At 36.5% G+C, this 18,226-nt stretch overlaps 3 protein-coding genes across 5 annotated transcripts; all 3 read right to left on the reverse strand.

Annotated features, from left to right (window-relative positions):
• Window positions 1–51: 51 nt before the first annotated feature.
• LOC109188891 (peamaclein-like) lies at window positions 52–1,028 on the reverse strand. 2 transcript variants are annotated; one of them, XM_019339539.1, is made up of 3 exons: window positions 853–1,028; window positions 479–697; window positions 52–299 (listed from the first exon to the last, which is right to left on the reverse strand). In XM_019339539.1, exons 1-2 carry the CDS (start codon window positions 983–985, stop codon window positions 513–515), a joined length of 318 nt encoding a protein of 105 aa, XP_019195084.1. In that variant the 5' UTR covers window positions 986–1,028; the 3' UTR covers window positions 52–299; window positions 479–512. The 2 variants fall into 2 exon arrangements, with proteins under 2 accessions (XP_019195084.1, XP_019195083.1); XM_019339538.1 differs by having other exon boundaries at window positions 53–317; window positions 502–697.
• Window positions 1,029–1,740: 712 nt separating this feature from the next.
• Window positions 1,741–6,356, reverse strand: LOC109189160. Of its 2 annotated transcripts, none has more exons than XM_019339930.1 (11): window positions 6,009–6,356; window positions 5,701–5,767; window positions 4,986–5,239; window positions 4,586–4,896; window positions 4,332–4,468; window positions 3,631–4,248; window positions 2,912–3,352; window positions 2,648–2,842; window positions 2,477–2,533; window positions 2,232–2,294; window positions 1,741–2,140 (listed from the first exon to the last, which is right to left on the reverse strand). In XM_019339930.1, the coding sequence occupies exons 1-11, from the start codon at window positions 6,038–6,040 to the stop codon at window positions 2,117–2,119; spliced, it is 2,199 nt and encodes a 732-aa protein (XP_019195475.1). In that variant the 5' UTR covers window positions 6,041–6,356; the 3' UTR covers window positions 1,741–2,116. The 2 variants fall into 2 exon arrangements, with proteins under 2 accessions (XP_019195475.1, XP_019195474.1); XM_019339929.1 differs by having other exon boundaries at window positions 4,332–4,480.
• Window positions 6,357–11,639: 5,283 nt separating this feature from the next.
• On the reverse strand, window positions 11,640–13,376 carry LOC109189162 (lysine-rich arabinogalactan protein 18-like). The gene is made up of 2 exons (XM_019339931.1): window positions 12,670–13,376; window positions 11,640–12,006 (listed from the first exon to the last, which is right to left on the reverse strand). The coding sequence occupies exons 1-2, from the start codon at window positions 13,291–13,293 to the stop codon at window positions 11,929–11,931; spliced, it is 702 nt and encodes a 233-aa protein (XP_019195476.1). The 5' UTR covers window positions 13,294–13,376; the 3' UTR covers window positions 11,640–11,928.
• Between the last annotated feature and the right edge of the window lie 4,850 nt (window positions 13,377–18,226).

Consider the following 18,226-nt stretch of genomic DNA (forward strand, 5'->3'; position numbering starts at 1 on the left):
AAAATTTGGAACCCTATAAAAAAAATACAATTACATTCTAAATATGAAGTGGTACAAACAAGGGTCCTAAAATTTTTCAAATCTAGTCAATTCAAACTCTTTTATGAGCCGGTCATTTCTCTCACTCCATCGTTTTAACCTTTAATCCCGACCAATCGACCACTCTAGGGCTGATTGCTTGAGCACCACTACCCAACCTAACAACCCTAATATGATGAATCATTAGACATTGTCTCGATCTAATTACACATCAAAGAAACATGAAAACTCAATGACTTTAAAGTTATAATAATAAAAGATTCAAACCATATAAGTATTTATCAGGACTATGTGGTCCAATGGTACCCGGGTTGGACTTCCATTTGGAAGGTTGTGAGTTCGAGCCTCAGTGGAGGTATTATTAGCTCTTTGTGTTTCAGTAGGTTGAGAAAGTATATGAACAGATACTACAATGTAATAGAGCTAGTAGCATTCCAAAAAAAAAAAAAACCATATAAGTATTTGATGAAGATTCAAGGGCACTTAGGTTTGCCCTTGGAGTTAACCATGTCCCGGTAACAAGGGCACTCCGACTTGTTGGCGTAGGTTCCTGAAGGAACGCAGTTGCATTTGTTGCAGCAAAGCCCGCAGAAGTTGAGGCAGCGTTTCATCACTCCAGCTTTTGCGCATCTTGTTGCACATCTCCCGTCACAAGATCCTTAACACCCATCATCAAAAACATATATGCCATTCACATTCACATTCACATTCACATTCACGACAACAATGTAATATATAGTCCCATGTTTGATTCATAAACATGGTTTTATCCTAAGAGATCAGAGATAATATGGCAAAGAAGTGGTTAATTACCTGGATCAGCATCAGCTGAGGTTGGCTGGAGGAAGGAAGAGCTGAGAATGAGGGAAACAATGAGCAGTGTAGCAAAAGCAAGCTTCATTTCAACCAAAATATGAAGTTTCTTTTGCCAAGTCTTTGCTTTCATGACCTAGTAGACTCACTAAACGAGAATATTTATAATGCTATTATGCACACCTATAACATGATGCATATATATATATATATATATATATATATATATATAAGTTCCTACGGGTGAATGTTCCCGTGAGGTTGTGCAATTTTAAGGTGCGTGAGTTTTGTACTTAAAGATGTGAGTCTTGTGCTTAGGGTGCATGAGTTTGTGCTTAATGTGAGTTGTTGTTGAAACTTAAGTGCGTGAGTTTTGTGAGTTTTGTGCTTAAGTGCTTAATGTGAGTTGTTGAAACTTAAGTGCTTGAGTTTTGTGCTTAAGGTGCGTGGGTTTTGTGCTTAATGTGAGCAGTTGTTGAAACTTAAATTGTAATTTGTGCTTAAGGTGTGTGAGTTTTGTGCGTAAGGTGCGTGAGGTTTGTGCTTAAGGTGTGTAGATTTGTGCTCTTAACGTGTTTTGTTTGTATGCTTAATGTGCGTCCACCCGCACAACCGCACAGGAAGCTCTCACCGCTCCTGATACATCGAGGATAGCTCAAGTGATCGACCAATCAATGTTTAATTTTACTTCCAACGGCAAGGTAGAGTTTGAATCCCAGTGGAAACTTGAGGAGTCATTGAAAACGTTAATCTATCAGTGGTGGTAAAGACCTCTTGTACAAACAATTGGGAACCTAAAATTATTTAGACAACTCGAAATTTACCTCTTAATGGGCTTTGGAACAGGTTCATATGTATAATTTGACAAAACTGAAAAACTTATGTTAAAAAAAAAAAACATTATTGTATTATTTCGCAATGAGTAGGGAGCATGTGCCATGTTTACCACTTACAAGAAACCAACAAATGCATGAAAGGAAAAGGTTTGGTTTTGGGGGAGTAGGTTATTCTTTATCCATTTTTAAGAATGTGTTGGGGTCAACTTCTCATTTTTCCCATTCTCAGATCAGAAGAGAGAATCTTGGAATATTGAAAGAAAAAGTGTTTGCTGCAGACTGTAAGCTATCTGGTATGGCCCGTGGAGACCACTAGATGTTGATAGTTCTTTAGGACTCAAACTTTCCACCAATCCATTGGCTTTCCTATCTGTCATCCCTTAATTGGATCTGCTTCATTTTTTCTTTCTACACAAATTAATTGTTTTCTAGCAAGATTCCACCAAATTGACCTGTGAAATAACAGACATTAATCATTAACATCTATGTAGCATAAGATACTAGGTTGATGACACTTAGTATGTATAAATCACTTCATCGTACCTTGATGATATCCCGCTTTGAGTTGGGGTGAGGATACGCTGCCAAGACCGCCATATGAAAATCCTAAACCATGGGAAGATCGATGCACATTTATCACATCTCATCTCACAAGAAACTAACACAAAGTTTCATATAATCGCGTTGAGTTTTGTTGTATTAATATGTGAATAATGCGCAATAAACAATAAAGAATGCAAACGAGATTATATACAATTAGCTTCAGTTCTTCGAGTAGGGAAGCTTACTCTAAAAGGATCACTTCGAAGTGACTGCACCAGTATTGACCCTCCAAACTCATTATCCTGAAAAGCGAGATTGGCTTATTTGTGTCTATCGTCTGGTGTTGACAAATGGCGAAAAAAAAGAAGAAAATTTTGGTTAAAAGAAAGATGGTAAGTGCTCTGATTGTAGTCTACCTTGAGATACAAGTCCTTCAACCGTTTCCCAGTTTGAGCACAGCAAATCCGCACAACTGATTCATCACAGCTTCCGCTAATGATATAGTCCCTTCCATTCATGTAATACGAACGCGTGTAATTATGAGCGCTACCCGTTGAAGTTATACCAAAATCCATATGAATCCTTCCATCGACTGCCAGGATTTGTTTCACCTGAAAACATTTGAAGTTAGCCTAAAATCTTAGCTTGTTCCAACGGTGAAATAATTTAATGTCGAGTACCTCGTTGTCTATAGCTGACACAAGAAGATAAAGATCATCGGGAGAAAAGCAGACCATCACATTCCCTCTCGAGCTCGAAGCAGTATAGCAAGGGCGAATAGGTTGCTGCCTCAAGTCCCACATTTTGACGTGATGGTCAAATGACGATGTGACCAACATATTAGGGGAATGATTTGCGAATTTAGCAACATTGATGGGTTCACTATGCATATCGCTAAAAGTATGTAAGCGTCTGCCACTACAAATATCAAAGATAGCAACTTTCTTTGTATAACCACTCGTGAGGAATCTATCATCGGTTGAATTGACATGAACCGAAGTCAAATGTTCAAACTTCTCGAAAGTTACCGGGCCAGAGCTACAATAGATACCTTCTGCTTCTGCCATCACGTGATTGATGTCATACAATCTCAGAGAACCATTATCGCAACCAACAAGTAGCTGATTTTTCGAAATGAAAACAAAATCATCATTAACCGGTATTAGAATTTGTATATATAGCCATCAATATAATGTCACTACGGGAAATTATGGAATTTCTGACCACCTGAAAGTGATCTTAAATCAAATCGAAAGTCTTGTTCCGACCACTTTTGGTATCCAGAAAAACCTACTTGATTTAAGATTACTTTCAGGTGGTCGGAAATTCCATAATTTCCAATAGTGTGTAAAGCAGATAGGAAATTGTAGTTCATGTTTTTCTTGAAGAAATGAAGTACCTTAGACGGATGCTTGTTGAGCCAACAAAGCCCCAAAACGCTGCTACTCATTCCAAAAGGTGGAATATACGTAAAAACGTTTCCCTTCTCATGGTTTACGATGATCACTTCCCCATCTAAAGTCCCACAAGACATCAGACCAGGATCAGACGGGTGGTACTCAAACTGTCTCGGTTGAGGGACTTTTCTGCCTTTGTTAATAAAATCACTTACACGAGACATGAGATGCACGGAAGGACACGATGAAGCCCCGAATTTGGCAGCACAAAGAGACCTGGAATAGGAAATTTGGCTTTTTCCAAAATAAGCGGATCGCTTTACCCTTGAAGGAGTGTTCTTTGTTCTGGTTTCACGCATGTGCAAAATACTTAAAACACTCTCCTTGAACTTGCGTTTGCATGGTAGATATTCGAAATGATTCGAGTAAACAGTTTTGGCCACTTCTCTGTCGTTTTTCTGTACGGGCAAATTATCCAGCACTTCTAGACGAGGCAATAATACAATCATGTACTCCCTGTAGTGTTTCTCGAAGCAGATGGGCGATGGATGATGAGAAGCATACATCTTAGAAAAAAACGACTCATTTCTCTCTTTAATATGCAAATCACTAAGTGAGATCTGATACAGATATGAAAAACGTATCAACATAACAGAAGAACAAGTAAAATAATTTAACCCGAATCAAAATAAAGGCGCCCGACCTCAGGTTCCAATGCCATAATCGCTTCAATATGAACAAGATCTCTATCCCCCGACTGAACGGATGACTGCTTAGGTAAACTTAGACACTCAGAAATAGGCAACAGATTGCCAGTAGAAAGTGGGTGCCCCGGTCCATCTGCAGAAACATCTTAGACATAACTTCGATGCATCATAAAAACTATTGGATAGTTATCTAAGTCTGTTTAATTGACCTGATTAAGATTCTTGCACAGAAAAAGATTTGTTGCCTTACTGGATGGTGCAAGACATATTCCAGTGTCTTCGCAACCTACACAATTTTGAAACCGAAGTTCTATCAAAGAAGGAAGTCTCAACAAGGCAGCGGTGGTTGTCCAAAGATCAGCGATTCTCGTTCCACACATTGAAAGGCGCATTAGTTTTGGCAGGCAAGCAAAGCAATCATTCTCTAAGCCAGTAAGTGAAGAACAGAAGTCCAGATTAAGCGTGTGCAATTGTGCAAAACTCCCAGCCATGTTGAGCTTCCGAATCTCGGTGAATCTCAGTTTCAGCAATTGGCAATTTAAACCACCTCGGAAAATATCCCTGAAGAGTTGTCAAATAGCTGATATGATAAGTACCATGAAAAACAATATCATTGAGCGAGATAATCTAAGATTAACACTGACACATACCGGGCAATATCCTCTTTCAATAGTATATCCTGGAGATTGGCAGTCCGTAGTTTTGAACCAACCACATGCATTAAGGCCAAGACTAACTCTTGGTTCAAGACACGGGGCAATCTACAAAGAATATCCACAGCATCAATGTCAAAAGAGTGCACTTCTTGGAAGAAATCAACAAGGGGAGATAAGTCATCGTCTTTGAGATCATTGAGTGAAAGCACTATGGTGCACTCCTGGTGTGTTCTTTTCTGCTCCATGGACTGAACAACAACAGAAAAGTTTTAACCTCTGATATTAAACCATCTAAAAGCTGAATCCTTCTACACTCCTCACTGCATTTTTATGTAGAAACAAGAAAGTTTATATGATCGTAACCCCAGTCAGATGACAAGAGATTCACACTTGTAACCACAGATCACGAGTTCGAATTCTTGCCCCTTTGGTTTGAGCCGATCAGCTATGGGTAACCTGGGCTGGTTTACTTCCTTGTGGTCCTTTTTTGACTAGGGTCACAAGACGGGTTTACCTACGCCCGACAGAAAGGGTTGTGGGATTCCCTCATCATCCAAAAAAAAAAAAAGTTTATCTGATAAATAACCAAATTTAAGACCCAATTATTGACAAGATTGACAAGCTCCAAGAACATTATTGAATTACAAATAAAACCCAATTCAAAAATATCATGAAATTCTAACTCATTTTTAGGGTAATAAGTAATCACCTTATATAGCCCTGAGAGGACAGCAGGATTGGTTGACACACCATGCCTCTTGCAAGAATCCATATACCTAGCAAAAATTTCACAGAACAACCAGTTATTACACAAATAGAATCACTTCCCAAATTTGGTCTTTGAATTCAAGCAAAAAAGATACTCCGTAACAAAGAAAAATCAAGGAAAATTAAAGCTCCCATCTTTAAGCAAGCATAATAACAAATAATAAGCTCAATCAGAGAGTGCCAAAAATACAAACTATACCCATTGTTGTACTTTTAAGAGAATTGAAGAAGGGTGTAAAGAGAATATACCTGGCCAGTAAGGTAGAGATGCAAAGAGACATAGCTGTTAGTCTCTTGAGAAGGGAAAATGAGCAGAACCGGAGAGAGAGAAGATAGAGAAAAAAGAAAAGAATGGGATAATAAGCCGAGTCACATACTACAAGATAGACAAAAAACAGAAATAAGATGGAAAGATAAGCAGAGTCAACTACTACAGAGAGTCTGCACGTATCAGTAACAGTCGAGTGAAAGCAGGTAAGATTTAAACCCGTTTTGGGTGATAAAGAAACTCGTTAAGATGTCTATAATTGATTGGTTCAAATCAAGAAGATCAATAACCATTGAGAGTTGAAACTTACAACTTTATTGGGCAAATACTTTACAATATACAAAATGTTGTCTTGGATGTTGTAGATAAGACACTACAGCTGGAATGGTGGGAAGTAACAGTGGGTGATGGAAACTTGCCTGCCTTTCTATTACATATTAGGGCCATCCGGTAACAGAGACCACAATTGCCAAATCGTATGAAGATTCGCAGCCACCGCTAGTTGTGTTTTTATGTGGCGGTCCCGTCACCGCCCCGGCCTGCTATTTATCTTTGGGTATGATTGTGATGTCCCTCTAAGCTCAAAAGGAGAAGGAAGGGTGGGTAAACTGTGATTATGGGGTTTGTTGACTTTGTTCATACCCAACTTTTTCCTTTATCAATGATTAGAGTACTTAACATTCATTCTCAATAAGAATTGAGTTATCCTTATTTAAGCATTGCTGTTAATGATTGCACTAGTCTGATTAACCCTATTAATTTGTGTTCTCTTAGATTAAGAGAGTAAAATCTTCCCATTATTTATGTCTCGGTGAATTTGCATCACAAGAATCTTGTTTAATGTTGAGCTTTCATCTCTGCCGATCATTGTTGGGGTCTACTACCAACATGTCGTTAACATACAATAACAAAATGATAAACTGGTTATCATCAAATCTCTTGCAATATACACAAGGATCTAAGTTAAATCTATTGTATTCAGGACCCAAAATGAATGAATCAAATCTCGTATACTAAGGGTATCTCAGATATTGCATTATGTTATGGATGATCAGACTTTATTAATAAAGGCTATGTTGATTCAAATTATGCAGGTAATTTGATTGTAGTAAATTCATCACGGGATGTGTGTTTACTCTTGCTAGGAGAGCAGTAAGCTGGGTCTCGAAGTTGCAGTTAGTTGTGACAACTTCAACGACAGAAGCAAAATATATAGTTGCTACTCAAGCTCGTAAAGATGCAATTTGGTTGCAAATGCTATTGGAGGAGTTCGGACATAAGTTAGAGAAAATGACTATATTTTATGAAGAACTTTGTATTTGACAAAAAAATCCAGCATTTCATTCCAAGACGAACACATACGAGTTCAATATCACTTTGTTCGTGAAAATATGGAAGAAGAAAGTGTGGGTATACAGAAAATCCATACTAAATATAACTTGGCAGATATATTAACAAAATCTATTACCAACAATAAACTTGTATGGTGTAGAGCCTCAGTTGGCCTAATATGTATGCAAGCAACATGGAATTGACAAAAATGATGAAGATCTACATTGTGACTTTAAGTGGAGGTTTTGTGAAGAATAAAGTCAAATGTAAAAAGTAGCTAAGGTTTGAGTTAAGTTTGCATTAAAGAATTGTGTAAGGAGTATATTTGCATTAAATAAGTTAGGTTGTATTAAATGTTTGCAAGAATTCTAAATCTTTAGACACACAATTCTATACATACAAATCTAAGGCTAATATTCACTTGGGTTTGCTATAAATAGGCAATCCCTCCCTATTGTATCACACCCATTAGATAGCAAAGCTTAGTATAGCAAACTAGCAAGTATCCTTAGAGAGGTATTGTAATATCCTTTTGTTAATACATAATTTTTTATTTTCAAAATTGCATTATTGTGTGTATGATTTATTCTAAATCTTACACTAGAAATATTCTCAATTATTTTCAATCCAAATTGCTATTGTAATTAAGTTTTTTGAACTCATATCGATCTTACAGAAAATTTAATTTTAAATAATATATCAAAATTAAAAACAAACATCCAGCAAACTAAAAAGGAAAAATGACACTTTTTCAGGAAAAATGACACTTTTTCTCCCTGTATTGTTTACTTAGCATATTTTCCCCCTGTGTTGTTTATGTAACCATTTTATCCCCTCAATTGTTTTTGAAGTGGCTATTTTCCCCTTATCCGTTAAATAAGTGTTAGGGCTCTTAAATAAGAGGGTAAAAATGACATTTTACTTATTATTATTATTATTATTATTATTATTTGAAGTGGCTATTTTCCCCCTCATACTGCCCCCATTGTTGCCCAGTAATTGCCCTTTCTTTATCGCTTCATGTGTTCATAATGTGTTGGAGTTTTGAGGATTTTCTTGATGCAACAACGAACAAGTTTGAGTTCTTTTTATGATTTTTGGTTTGGGTTTTTGCAGGGAATGAAGAGCAAAAGTCTTTGGCGCCTCTCATAGCAAACAATATTGAACTATCCAATCTGCAAACAACAAACAAGAATGAATTATGAAACACATACTAAAAGGACAATGAAGAGTGACCTAGAGTGAAAAAGAACAGCAAATTCATGGATTCAAAAAATGCCCAAATGATGAATTAACCACCCCATCAAACAGCAAGCAAGATTGAACTATCCAAGCATTGTGGATGAATACACAATCAAATAATATCAAACAAATGCACAGAAACAGGAAAAAAAAATAGCCACTTCAAATAATAATAATAATAATAATAATAATAATAATAATAATAATAATAATAATAATAAGTAAAATGTCATTTTTACCCTCATATTTAACCGCCCTAACACTTATTTAACGGAGAGGGAAAAATAGCCACCTCAAAAATAATTGAGGGGATAAAATGGTTACATAAACAACACAGGGAAAAATATGCTATAAATAAACAACACAAGAGGAAAAAGTGTCATTTTCCCAACTAAAAATTAACCTTTAAAAATGAATATTTAATGTATTGAAAATGAACATTTAGTATACTAAAAATAACTTTCAAATAGTCTAAGTAAAACCACATCAATAGAAATGATTAAATGAACATTCAATGTACTATATGTTAGACTAAAATATCACATGCATCACTATAATATGTGATAATAGGATCGACTAACTTCCCGCCATAGTTCTTGATACGGTTGAGCGATCTGGACTGCTGCAGAGATAACGAGTATTTTGTCTCTCACTTTACTCAGCTCTCTCTAGATGGTGTATGAGGTATGTAGTGAGAGGACTAGTGACCTTATATAACCACTGGCCATCATTGTGGTTGATTGTCTTTAGGTCTCCTAAACCCTAACTAGACTCCTAATCATAATGATAGTCTGGCTATTAGGTTATTAGTATTGCATCACATATCAAATACTGAATATTATCATAACTTATCCTAATGTTATAATAATAGTAACGGATAAACGTTACACTATATACTAAAAATGAAATTCCCAAGTAAAAGTATATCAATATAAATGTTTCCAACAACCTCTATTAAAGATGTTAGATTGGCTACATGTTACTAGGTTACACTCCAAGTCATCAGGAAAGGATTCTTCTTCACCAATTAATAAATAGCTATAAACTTCTTAATATAACTAAAATTTTCTACAAATCTCGTTTTATAATGGTTTTTAATCATTTTTATCAATGAATTAATAAGATAAGGGAGTGGTGGAGTGGTAGCGAGTGTTTCCTGATGTGAAGTGTTTAAATGTTTATGTAAGCATGCTTACTTGTAAAAATAGTTAATTTTAAATAATATCTAAATTGACCCAATTCAATTCGGAAATGGACCCCACATATATATTGTACAACAAAATAACTACTTACCATGTCATTTATGTTATTTTTTCAAAAGTGCTCATTGTTCTTCATTTGTTGCTCCAATCCTTCTCACACACTAAATCCCAAAATGCTTCACTTTCTTACTTGTTGTGAGTGATTGTGCCTAAGAACATAAATCACACAAATAAGTCTCAATTCACAAATGATTCGAGGCACTTTGCAGAAAATGGGTAATAGTATGCGATAAAATATAGTAAACATAAGTGTTATCATATTACGCTAAAAGCTATAGCTCACAACGAAGACGTAACTTTATTTTATTATACTGTCACATTTTCGAAAGGATGGTGTTGGACTTGACTCTTCACCGGTCTTTTCCCAACAATCCACCATAACCACTAATTACTGGACTTAACCTTTCATCAACCTCCGCACAACAATCATAATTCTCATACTTGAAAGTCATCCACCCTCACGTACCGACAAAAACAAGCTTAACAAATGGAGGCTTATGTCTCAAGGCTTCTTCAACAACTCTTATACCACTTTATTAGGTAAAAAAAGAAGTTGCAACTCTTTTTCCTTTGGTTCTTTTTGCTGGTTGTTATTATTACTATACTAACATTTATATTGTGTGGCTGATCTTTATTACATGAGTTGTAACACAATAAAAACATCCATCCGCAGCACTAAAGTGCAAGAGCAAATGTATATTTATTTGTGGGTCATACTTTCATCTTACAATGTACTAATAGAAGCTAACTTTATTACCATGTTAAACTCCTTTGCCATTCTTTTACTTGACTTCAAATGTTGAGTTATTTCAACATTACTCTATTGGTTGAAAATGTGGTCGGAAAATAAAGAATATGAAGAAAGATAGGTTGTGTATCAATTCAAAACAAGTTAGGTTGATGGTTTTGATTTCTTGAAATGTTAATGAAGAGTTTAATGATTTTAAATTTTAAATTATAGTATTCTCTATATTCTCACAGAGAACCAATAACGCCTCCACTGAGGCTCGAACCCATAATCTTTCAAATGGAAGTCCAACCCGGATACCATTGGACCACATAGTCTATGAACAGATACTACAATGTAATAGAACCAGTAGCATTCAAAAAAAAAAAAAAAAAAAATATTCTCACATATTTTAAGTGGCTAGGAACCAAAATTACCATCCTATAAAAAAAACTAAGGCGTCAATAATGCTTAGAACAATCATTATATAATTAAAATTACCATTTATAGCTAGTAAGAGGTGAGCGATGGGTGGATGAAGGCATGAAGCATGATTTATGTACCAAAAACTCGCAGATATAATTGTTTTTGTCCATACCATCTCAGTTAAGTAAATTAAATAAGTTTTTTCTAATGTGATTTGCATACTATTCGCTTTCAAAGAAGTGGCTGAGGTTTAGCTTGTTATCCAAAAAAATCACCATATCCTATAAATATCAACGAAAAGAAATGTTATATGTTTCCCCATCATTATTTTTCTTGCTCTCTAATTCTTTAGTTTCAGACATTTGAATATTATCTTACTATGATCTTGGGCTTTGGCTGTTAGGACTAGTACTAATCTCCATGTCCCAAACCCTAACTAAATACACAACTCGTATTGGGCCTAAGCCCACACTTTCCGACATTAATATCAAATTGTTAATCACACTCAATCCTATGCAGCAAAAAGTAAAAGGTTTGTATTCTCCTAATGATATGCGACGCTTTGCCGCATTCACAAGCACACAAATGAAAACAGAAACAATGAGAAAACGACTCGGAAACAAAGCTAAATTGACAGTGTTGATATTTCATAAATAAACAAATATATATAACATTAAATGGTTTATATATAAGAGAAGTGAGTCCAAAACGCGTCAAATACAAACAGAACGAACACAAAAGTAGTCTCCTCTCCAGTCTCCACCTAATAATGCTATACCAAAAGAATATAGAAAATGCATGCCAATGTGGCCATAAACCGGATCCAAATCATATTCCAGCAGAATACAACAAATCAAATTCTCTAAATCAGATCCAGACCGTGGAACAAAATACGACGTCGTCCCCTCCTCTCTAGAACAACATCCAGCTAAATACCGCCCATCCCATTACCAAGCTTCCCACCATGCTCATCAACTTCTCCGCCCCGCTCTGCACATTTTTCATCAAACGTTACTACAAATTCATCAATTAAATACAACAATACAAATGTAATTTAAGGAAAAATGTTCGGTTTTTTTCGGCAATTTAATGTTCCGTGCCGGAGTAGGTGTACGTTAAGGCTACTAGGCTAACGTTAAGGCTACTACTCCAACAAGAAGGAACAGTGCCTCGTGTTTAACACCTGGAATGAGTGTGGTGTAGCTAAATCTCTGCAAATGGATCTATGATGCGCCTTTTAAGAGAAAGACAAATCACATCAAGCCAAGGCTGCTATCGTGCGCCGTGCGCGCATGTGGCGACAACACCGACATCAACTTTACCGGGACAGGGGGCCGGTCGGGAAATAATATGTACTCCGTATATATTTTATATTAATATATAAAACTGTTTAGTTTAAATGCTTATATAATCACATCATGTTAAGTTTTAACAGAAGAATCAATGAACAGTGAGTGTAGTTATGTCGGTGTTTGAACAGTTAAGTTAATGGAGTGTGGTTTAAGGATGCAGATCTGAGTAGATTAGTGAAGTGTACTTGCGATGGAAGTTCGGAAGAGACTAGGAAAGTTAATGTAGTTAAGGAAACTAGCGGAAAACTAGACGATGATGTTAGATCTGGAGTATATTGAGTAGAATGGGGATAGTATGTACCTCATCGCTGAGTGCCGGACCGGGGGAGATACTGTCGGCGTTAGGTCCGGGGGCTTCGCTAGGAGGCGCAGGTGGGCCTTGAAGCTCGGGAGAAGGAGCCGGTGAAGATGCGGTGTGCTTCTTACTCTTCTTCTTGCCTTTGCCCTTGCTCTTGCTCGGAGCCGGAGCAGGAGTCTCTGATGATGTAGGCGGGGCGACGGGGGCCGCGGCGGGAGGGGAAGAGGCAGCAGGTGGAGTGGCGGCCTCCGGCGCGGGAGACGGTGGAGATTGGACAGGCGCGGCTGCGGGTGGGGACTTCACGGGAGCGGCGGCCGGTGGAGAGCTCACTGGCACGGGAGCCGGGGGTGCAGATTCCGGCGTCTTAGCTGGCGGCGCGGCAGCTGGAGCCGTGACTGCGGCTGAGGGTGGAGTAGAGGCCGGAGCCTGCGCCGGAGGAGCCGAAGCGGGAGCGGGAGTTTTAGGCTTTGAAGGAGCGGCAGCTGTGGAAGGCGAAGCAGCCGGAGAAGTGGCGGCGGCCTTAGACGCAGCCGGAGCTTTGGCAGGCGAAGCGGCCGGAGACTGACCTCCGACGCCGGCCACTACAATGCACATAAGCACCACCGCAAACCCAACCTTCCGATCCATCGCTTCAACACAGAAAAACAAAACAGAAAACTTCTATTGCAAAAAACAACAGAAGAGAATGGCGTAATGGTATGGGGAAACGGAGTGGTGTAGGGGCATATAAGTAGGCAAGGTTTTAACATTAAAAAAATAATGGGCGTAACGGCTATAGGAGAGTCGACGTTTAGGTGGGGCCAATGTGGTGATAAAACAGACTGGACTGGGCCCACATCGCATGTGACAGGGTTTTGGTTCGCCACGTCACCGGAGGAGTGGTTGTCTCCGGCGTATGTAGCCTTAGCCTATTTCCTTGATGGACTTTCCGTTTGGTGGCTTCGAAGAAGATCAAGTCTTACAGCTGGAAAACGTTGTGCATGGGACCGCACCACCAACGGAATACTATTTCAGCTATAGCCATGAGTTACATCCACTTAATCCTCTCAAATATCTTTTCATTTCAAGCTTTTGCAATCAGCGGTTAGCCATTAGCGGATTCTATTACCGAACATAGATAGCAAACTATATTAACAGATTTGAACAACAGATTGTATTAGCAGTTTATAAAAATAATATTTAAATAAAATTAACTATTTAAATTAGTTAAGATATAAAATGATCTATAACAATTGATGGGAATTATACCCTACCCATACGGTGGTTTACGGTTGGGTAGGACCGCGTGAACTACGCTCGGTTAGTTGTCCTGCCTGGTGAGCAGCACGCTCCCTCCTCTACCCGGTCAAAGGGTTTACGCGCTCAACAGTCGACCAAGGTAAGACCGATAACCGGGAGAGAAGACTGGGCATCTCCACGTCTCGACTCGACCAAGTTGGGGACACAGCCATCGTCAGAGGCCGACTGCCACGTGTTCGGCTGCATGTCTGCCCTCGTGAGGCCCAGTGCATGGATGCCACGTGCCTGTCATACCGGAAGACCGGACGCTGCTCTCTAGGCCCTCTATAAATATTTCATTTATTACCTTAGATAGTACTTTTCACCTATTAGACACATTGTAATTAAGAGGTTTCTGATTCGGTCAACATGCTATTCTACTATACAAAACTACGGTGATTTAATCTACATCAACAATAATAATAATATAACTATCAACTTTTAATTCAATTTAATTTATGGTATCACGGGGCAATAGAACTTGAGGGGTAAGTAAGCTTAGTAAAGTTGAAGATAAGGGAAGGCTTGGAATTGTGTTGGGTCCCATGAAAGAAAAAAACAATTGTAGACATAATTAAGATTTAATCAAGGTATAAATAATTATTAAAGTTCATGTATCTGTGGGTGGGCCCCGTGCTTATTTTGTGAGGAGTAAAATAATGTTAGATCATATTGTCGGTGTGTATCCAATCCGACGGTGTCACGGAGCCTCCAATTATGTTGCTTGGGAGTTAGGGTCCCATATATTCTTATTCTTGGTGACTATGGTGAGTAAAATGTTGGAGAGCCCAAACTAAGCTTTTACGGTGTTGCATTTACTAAATTGGTTGAAAGAGATAATGTGTCCTTATATTGTAATAATCGTTTAATGAGAATACAAAGTTTGTTCTAAGAATACCATTTATCCTAAATAAGACAAATGGCTCGATTTTATACCTAATTTCAAGACAAATTGCACGTGTAATTTAAGTATCGCACTTTTAAGACGGGTGGTTAGAACCTCATTATTGTTCACTAGTCAGACTAAGTTGACCTCATGGTCAACCTTGTTCAACTTTATCCGTCTTTTTTCTGAGTTGGGTTGCTTCATAACTTGGGTCCATGCTTAATATATCCATTAATTACTTATGTAGAAATAATTAACATATGATATCTTTGTCATATTTTACCTGTCTTGTTTAATATTTATTGGTCAAACAAACTCTTTCTTCTTTGTTTATTTTCTTAAACATTTTTAAATTTATTTTTACGTGTTTAATAATATTTTTAATGTAGTTTTTAAATATATGAATTTTATATACTAATATTAAATTTAATATTATAAAAATTTTGAATTAAAAATAACTTCAGTCAATTCTCATTAATCGAATCAGACATATAAAATAGGACGGAGGAAGTACAAAGTAATACAATTTGTACAAATACACATTCAATTCAATTGTAATTTAATTTGTTTGATTTTCTTTACTCTTGATATTTTTACTCTTGATATCTTACTTTAACTAATGTGTTTTGAATATTTATAGATGTTGATAGGACATACGGAGTCGGAACACATATAGTGTTCCCCGATCTAATTTCACTTTGATAGTGCACCTCCCGACCAACCAAAGTAAGAAATTGGTCTCACATTGGCAAACCAATGACCCACGAAGGGTCCTCTTAGCTGTCCCATCAGTTCGAGTTAACTTATTGTGGATATGTAGCGTGCGACCTGATAGAACTATGGATAAATGCCACGTACCTCCACCCAGGGAAACTTTGGCATGTGCGCCCTTACACAACACTATAAAAGTCGGGTAACTCTTCATAAAAAAAAAATGAAGCAATACTTTCTTAATACTATCTAACCTCTTGAAAATTGTTTGATATGAACACGCACTCCATCAAATACTTGTGTATTGAAAACTCTATACTCAATGAATACAATCTTTTGACTTGCTTTATAACTTTGGGCATGTGTTATATATCTAAATCATACTATAGAATCCTACTAAGTACTAAGTGTTCTAATTTGAGAGAAAAAAAATGTCATTTTAGTTTTCTAATTAGATTCAAATTGTAGATTTGATCATTGAATTATTACTACATTCACTTTTCTCTTTTTAATTAGCTCCAAAGTGATGATTTTACCACTACCATATATATATATATATATATATATATATATATATATATATATATCCTATCTCTCTCTCTAATGCATTACCTCATGTATTATAAATATGTGAAAAGTATTAGCATTTCTTTCTCTAACCGTAAATATTGTAAATCGTAAACGCCAAAAGCTATAGCTAGTAGTGAAGGAGCCAAGCCACCGTGTACTAGACATGGCCACCATTGCTGGGAATCAAACTCATGATCTGGCTTTGATATCACTTGTTAATATCAAGTGCTCACCACTCACGTCAAAAGCTATAGTTAGTAGCGAACGTGCAACTTATTTCCGTACTTATTGACCACCATCACATTGTTCGAGACAAGCTGGGTGTTGGACTTGGCCCTTAGGGACTTTACTGACCTCCTCCCAACAATCTTCCGACTACCGGATATTAGACATGATCCCTTTACCAACCCTACCTAACAATTAGATAGATGTTACAAATTATCTAAAAAAGATAAATTATACAATGAAAATTTTGTGTGACAAGCTCGATCCAGAGGTAAACAAACACCTTTTAATGCATATCAACCCAAACCGAGACATAGGTACACCATCATAATTACCAAAACCTGAAGAAGGAAAAGAGAGACCAAAAGACAAATGAAGCAAGTATATAGTAATTATAGCACATGCAGTTTTATTATTGTTGCAGCCGTTATGGAGTATTTTAATTTTGAACAACAGCTGCAGTCTTCTGTCAATTATTAAAATACAGCACCAAATTAGCCAGATCTCAATATATGGACTATGGTCCCCACTTTCCCCACATCTTTCCTCTTTTATTTTGTTATAATTTATTTTTGTTTTTATCTAAACATGATGATTATGACATTATACATATAGAAAAAAATGTTCAAATTAATTATCAAATTGCATGCAAAAAAGTAATTGTACCATCTAACTCAAAATAAATGTAATTAAGTTACTCAACTATCTAAAATTATATAATTTGACAAATTTTGCCATGTTCCTCATAACATCTGGTTTATAATTTTTTAGTGAATTATAATTTTTAAAAGTTCATTTTAATATATTATCAAAAAAATTAAATTATAATAACTAAAATGAAGATTTAATATATTAAGAAATGTTACTAGTATTTCATATTGCAATATAGATGATGATGTCACAACTCACAATATAATTTGCCATAAGAAGGACTATGGTCAACACAATGCTATGAGAACGGTAAAAAAAAATATTTTTAATATTTTAAAACTACATTATTTGTGTATTGAATTTACATTATACAAAATAATATATTTTTCCTTAATATAAGGTATATTTTTTATATACTAAAAGTATACTCCGTACTATTTTTGTATTTTGTCAGAAAATTCGCCGGAAGGTAGCCTAAACCCGAATGACATGTGATAGCAGGTCATTAACTTGTTTTTGGGCTTCATTGCACCTAAATGAATTGTTGATGGGTGTAATTGAACCTTTAAAAAGTTTAGGGGCCTAATTGACTTTTAAGCTAAAGTTCGAGGGCCTATTTGACCATTTTTCCTTTAATATATATTATTTGATAGTATACAAAATAATACTCTTTCAAATAATGTAATTTTTTAATATTTAGGATCCACACAACAATGCTTCTTATTATAAGAACGCAGTCGTTATATCGTGCACCAGGATGCACAACACCCTACCCAAAACAACGTCGTTTTGGTGCATTGTCCCAAAAAAAAAAATAATAATAATAATAAATCATCTGTTTCGAATACACATAAACTCATAACAGAATACACAGAAACTCATATATGAATATACATAATCTAACATAATACATAATACACAGAAACTCATAACACAATACACGAAAATTTTTAACTGAATACACATAATGAGATTTAGGTCGTTTGGACAAACAGAGTGACGTCAGCAATTGAAACGCGCGTATTTTGTGCCTGGACTGTGCGCCGTGTTGCACAATATAAATTGCCATAAGAAGGGGTGACAAGCTTTTCCTTTCACGTGTATCTTTTGGGCCCAAAACAGAGGTCCTATTATTAAAACTGTGGTTATAAAAAACGTTGGGTCTTATATTACAAAGAAACCTAAGAGGCCCAGTTGGGTGCTGACCCAATAGGCCCACTCTGGCGCTGCACAATTCTA

The sequence above is a fragment of the Ipomoea nil genome, unplaced genomic scaffold, assembly GCF_001879475.1.
Source record: "Ipomoea nil cultivar Tokyo-kokei standard unplaced genomic scaffold, Asagao_1.1 scaffold1509, whole genome shotgun sequence".
Lineage (NCBI taxonomy): Eukaryota > Viridiplantae > Streptophyta > Magnoliopsida > Solanales > Convolvulaceae > Ipomoea > Ipomoea nil.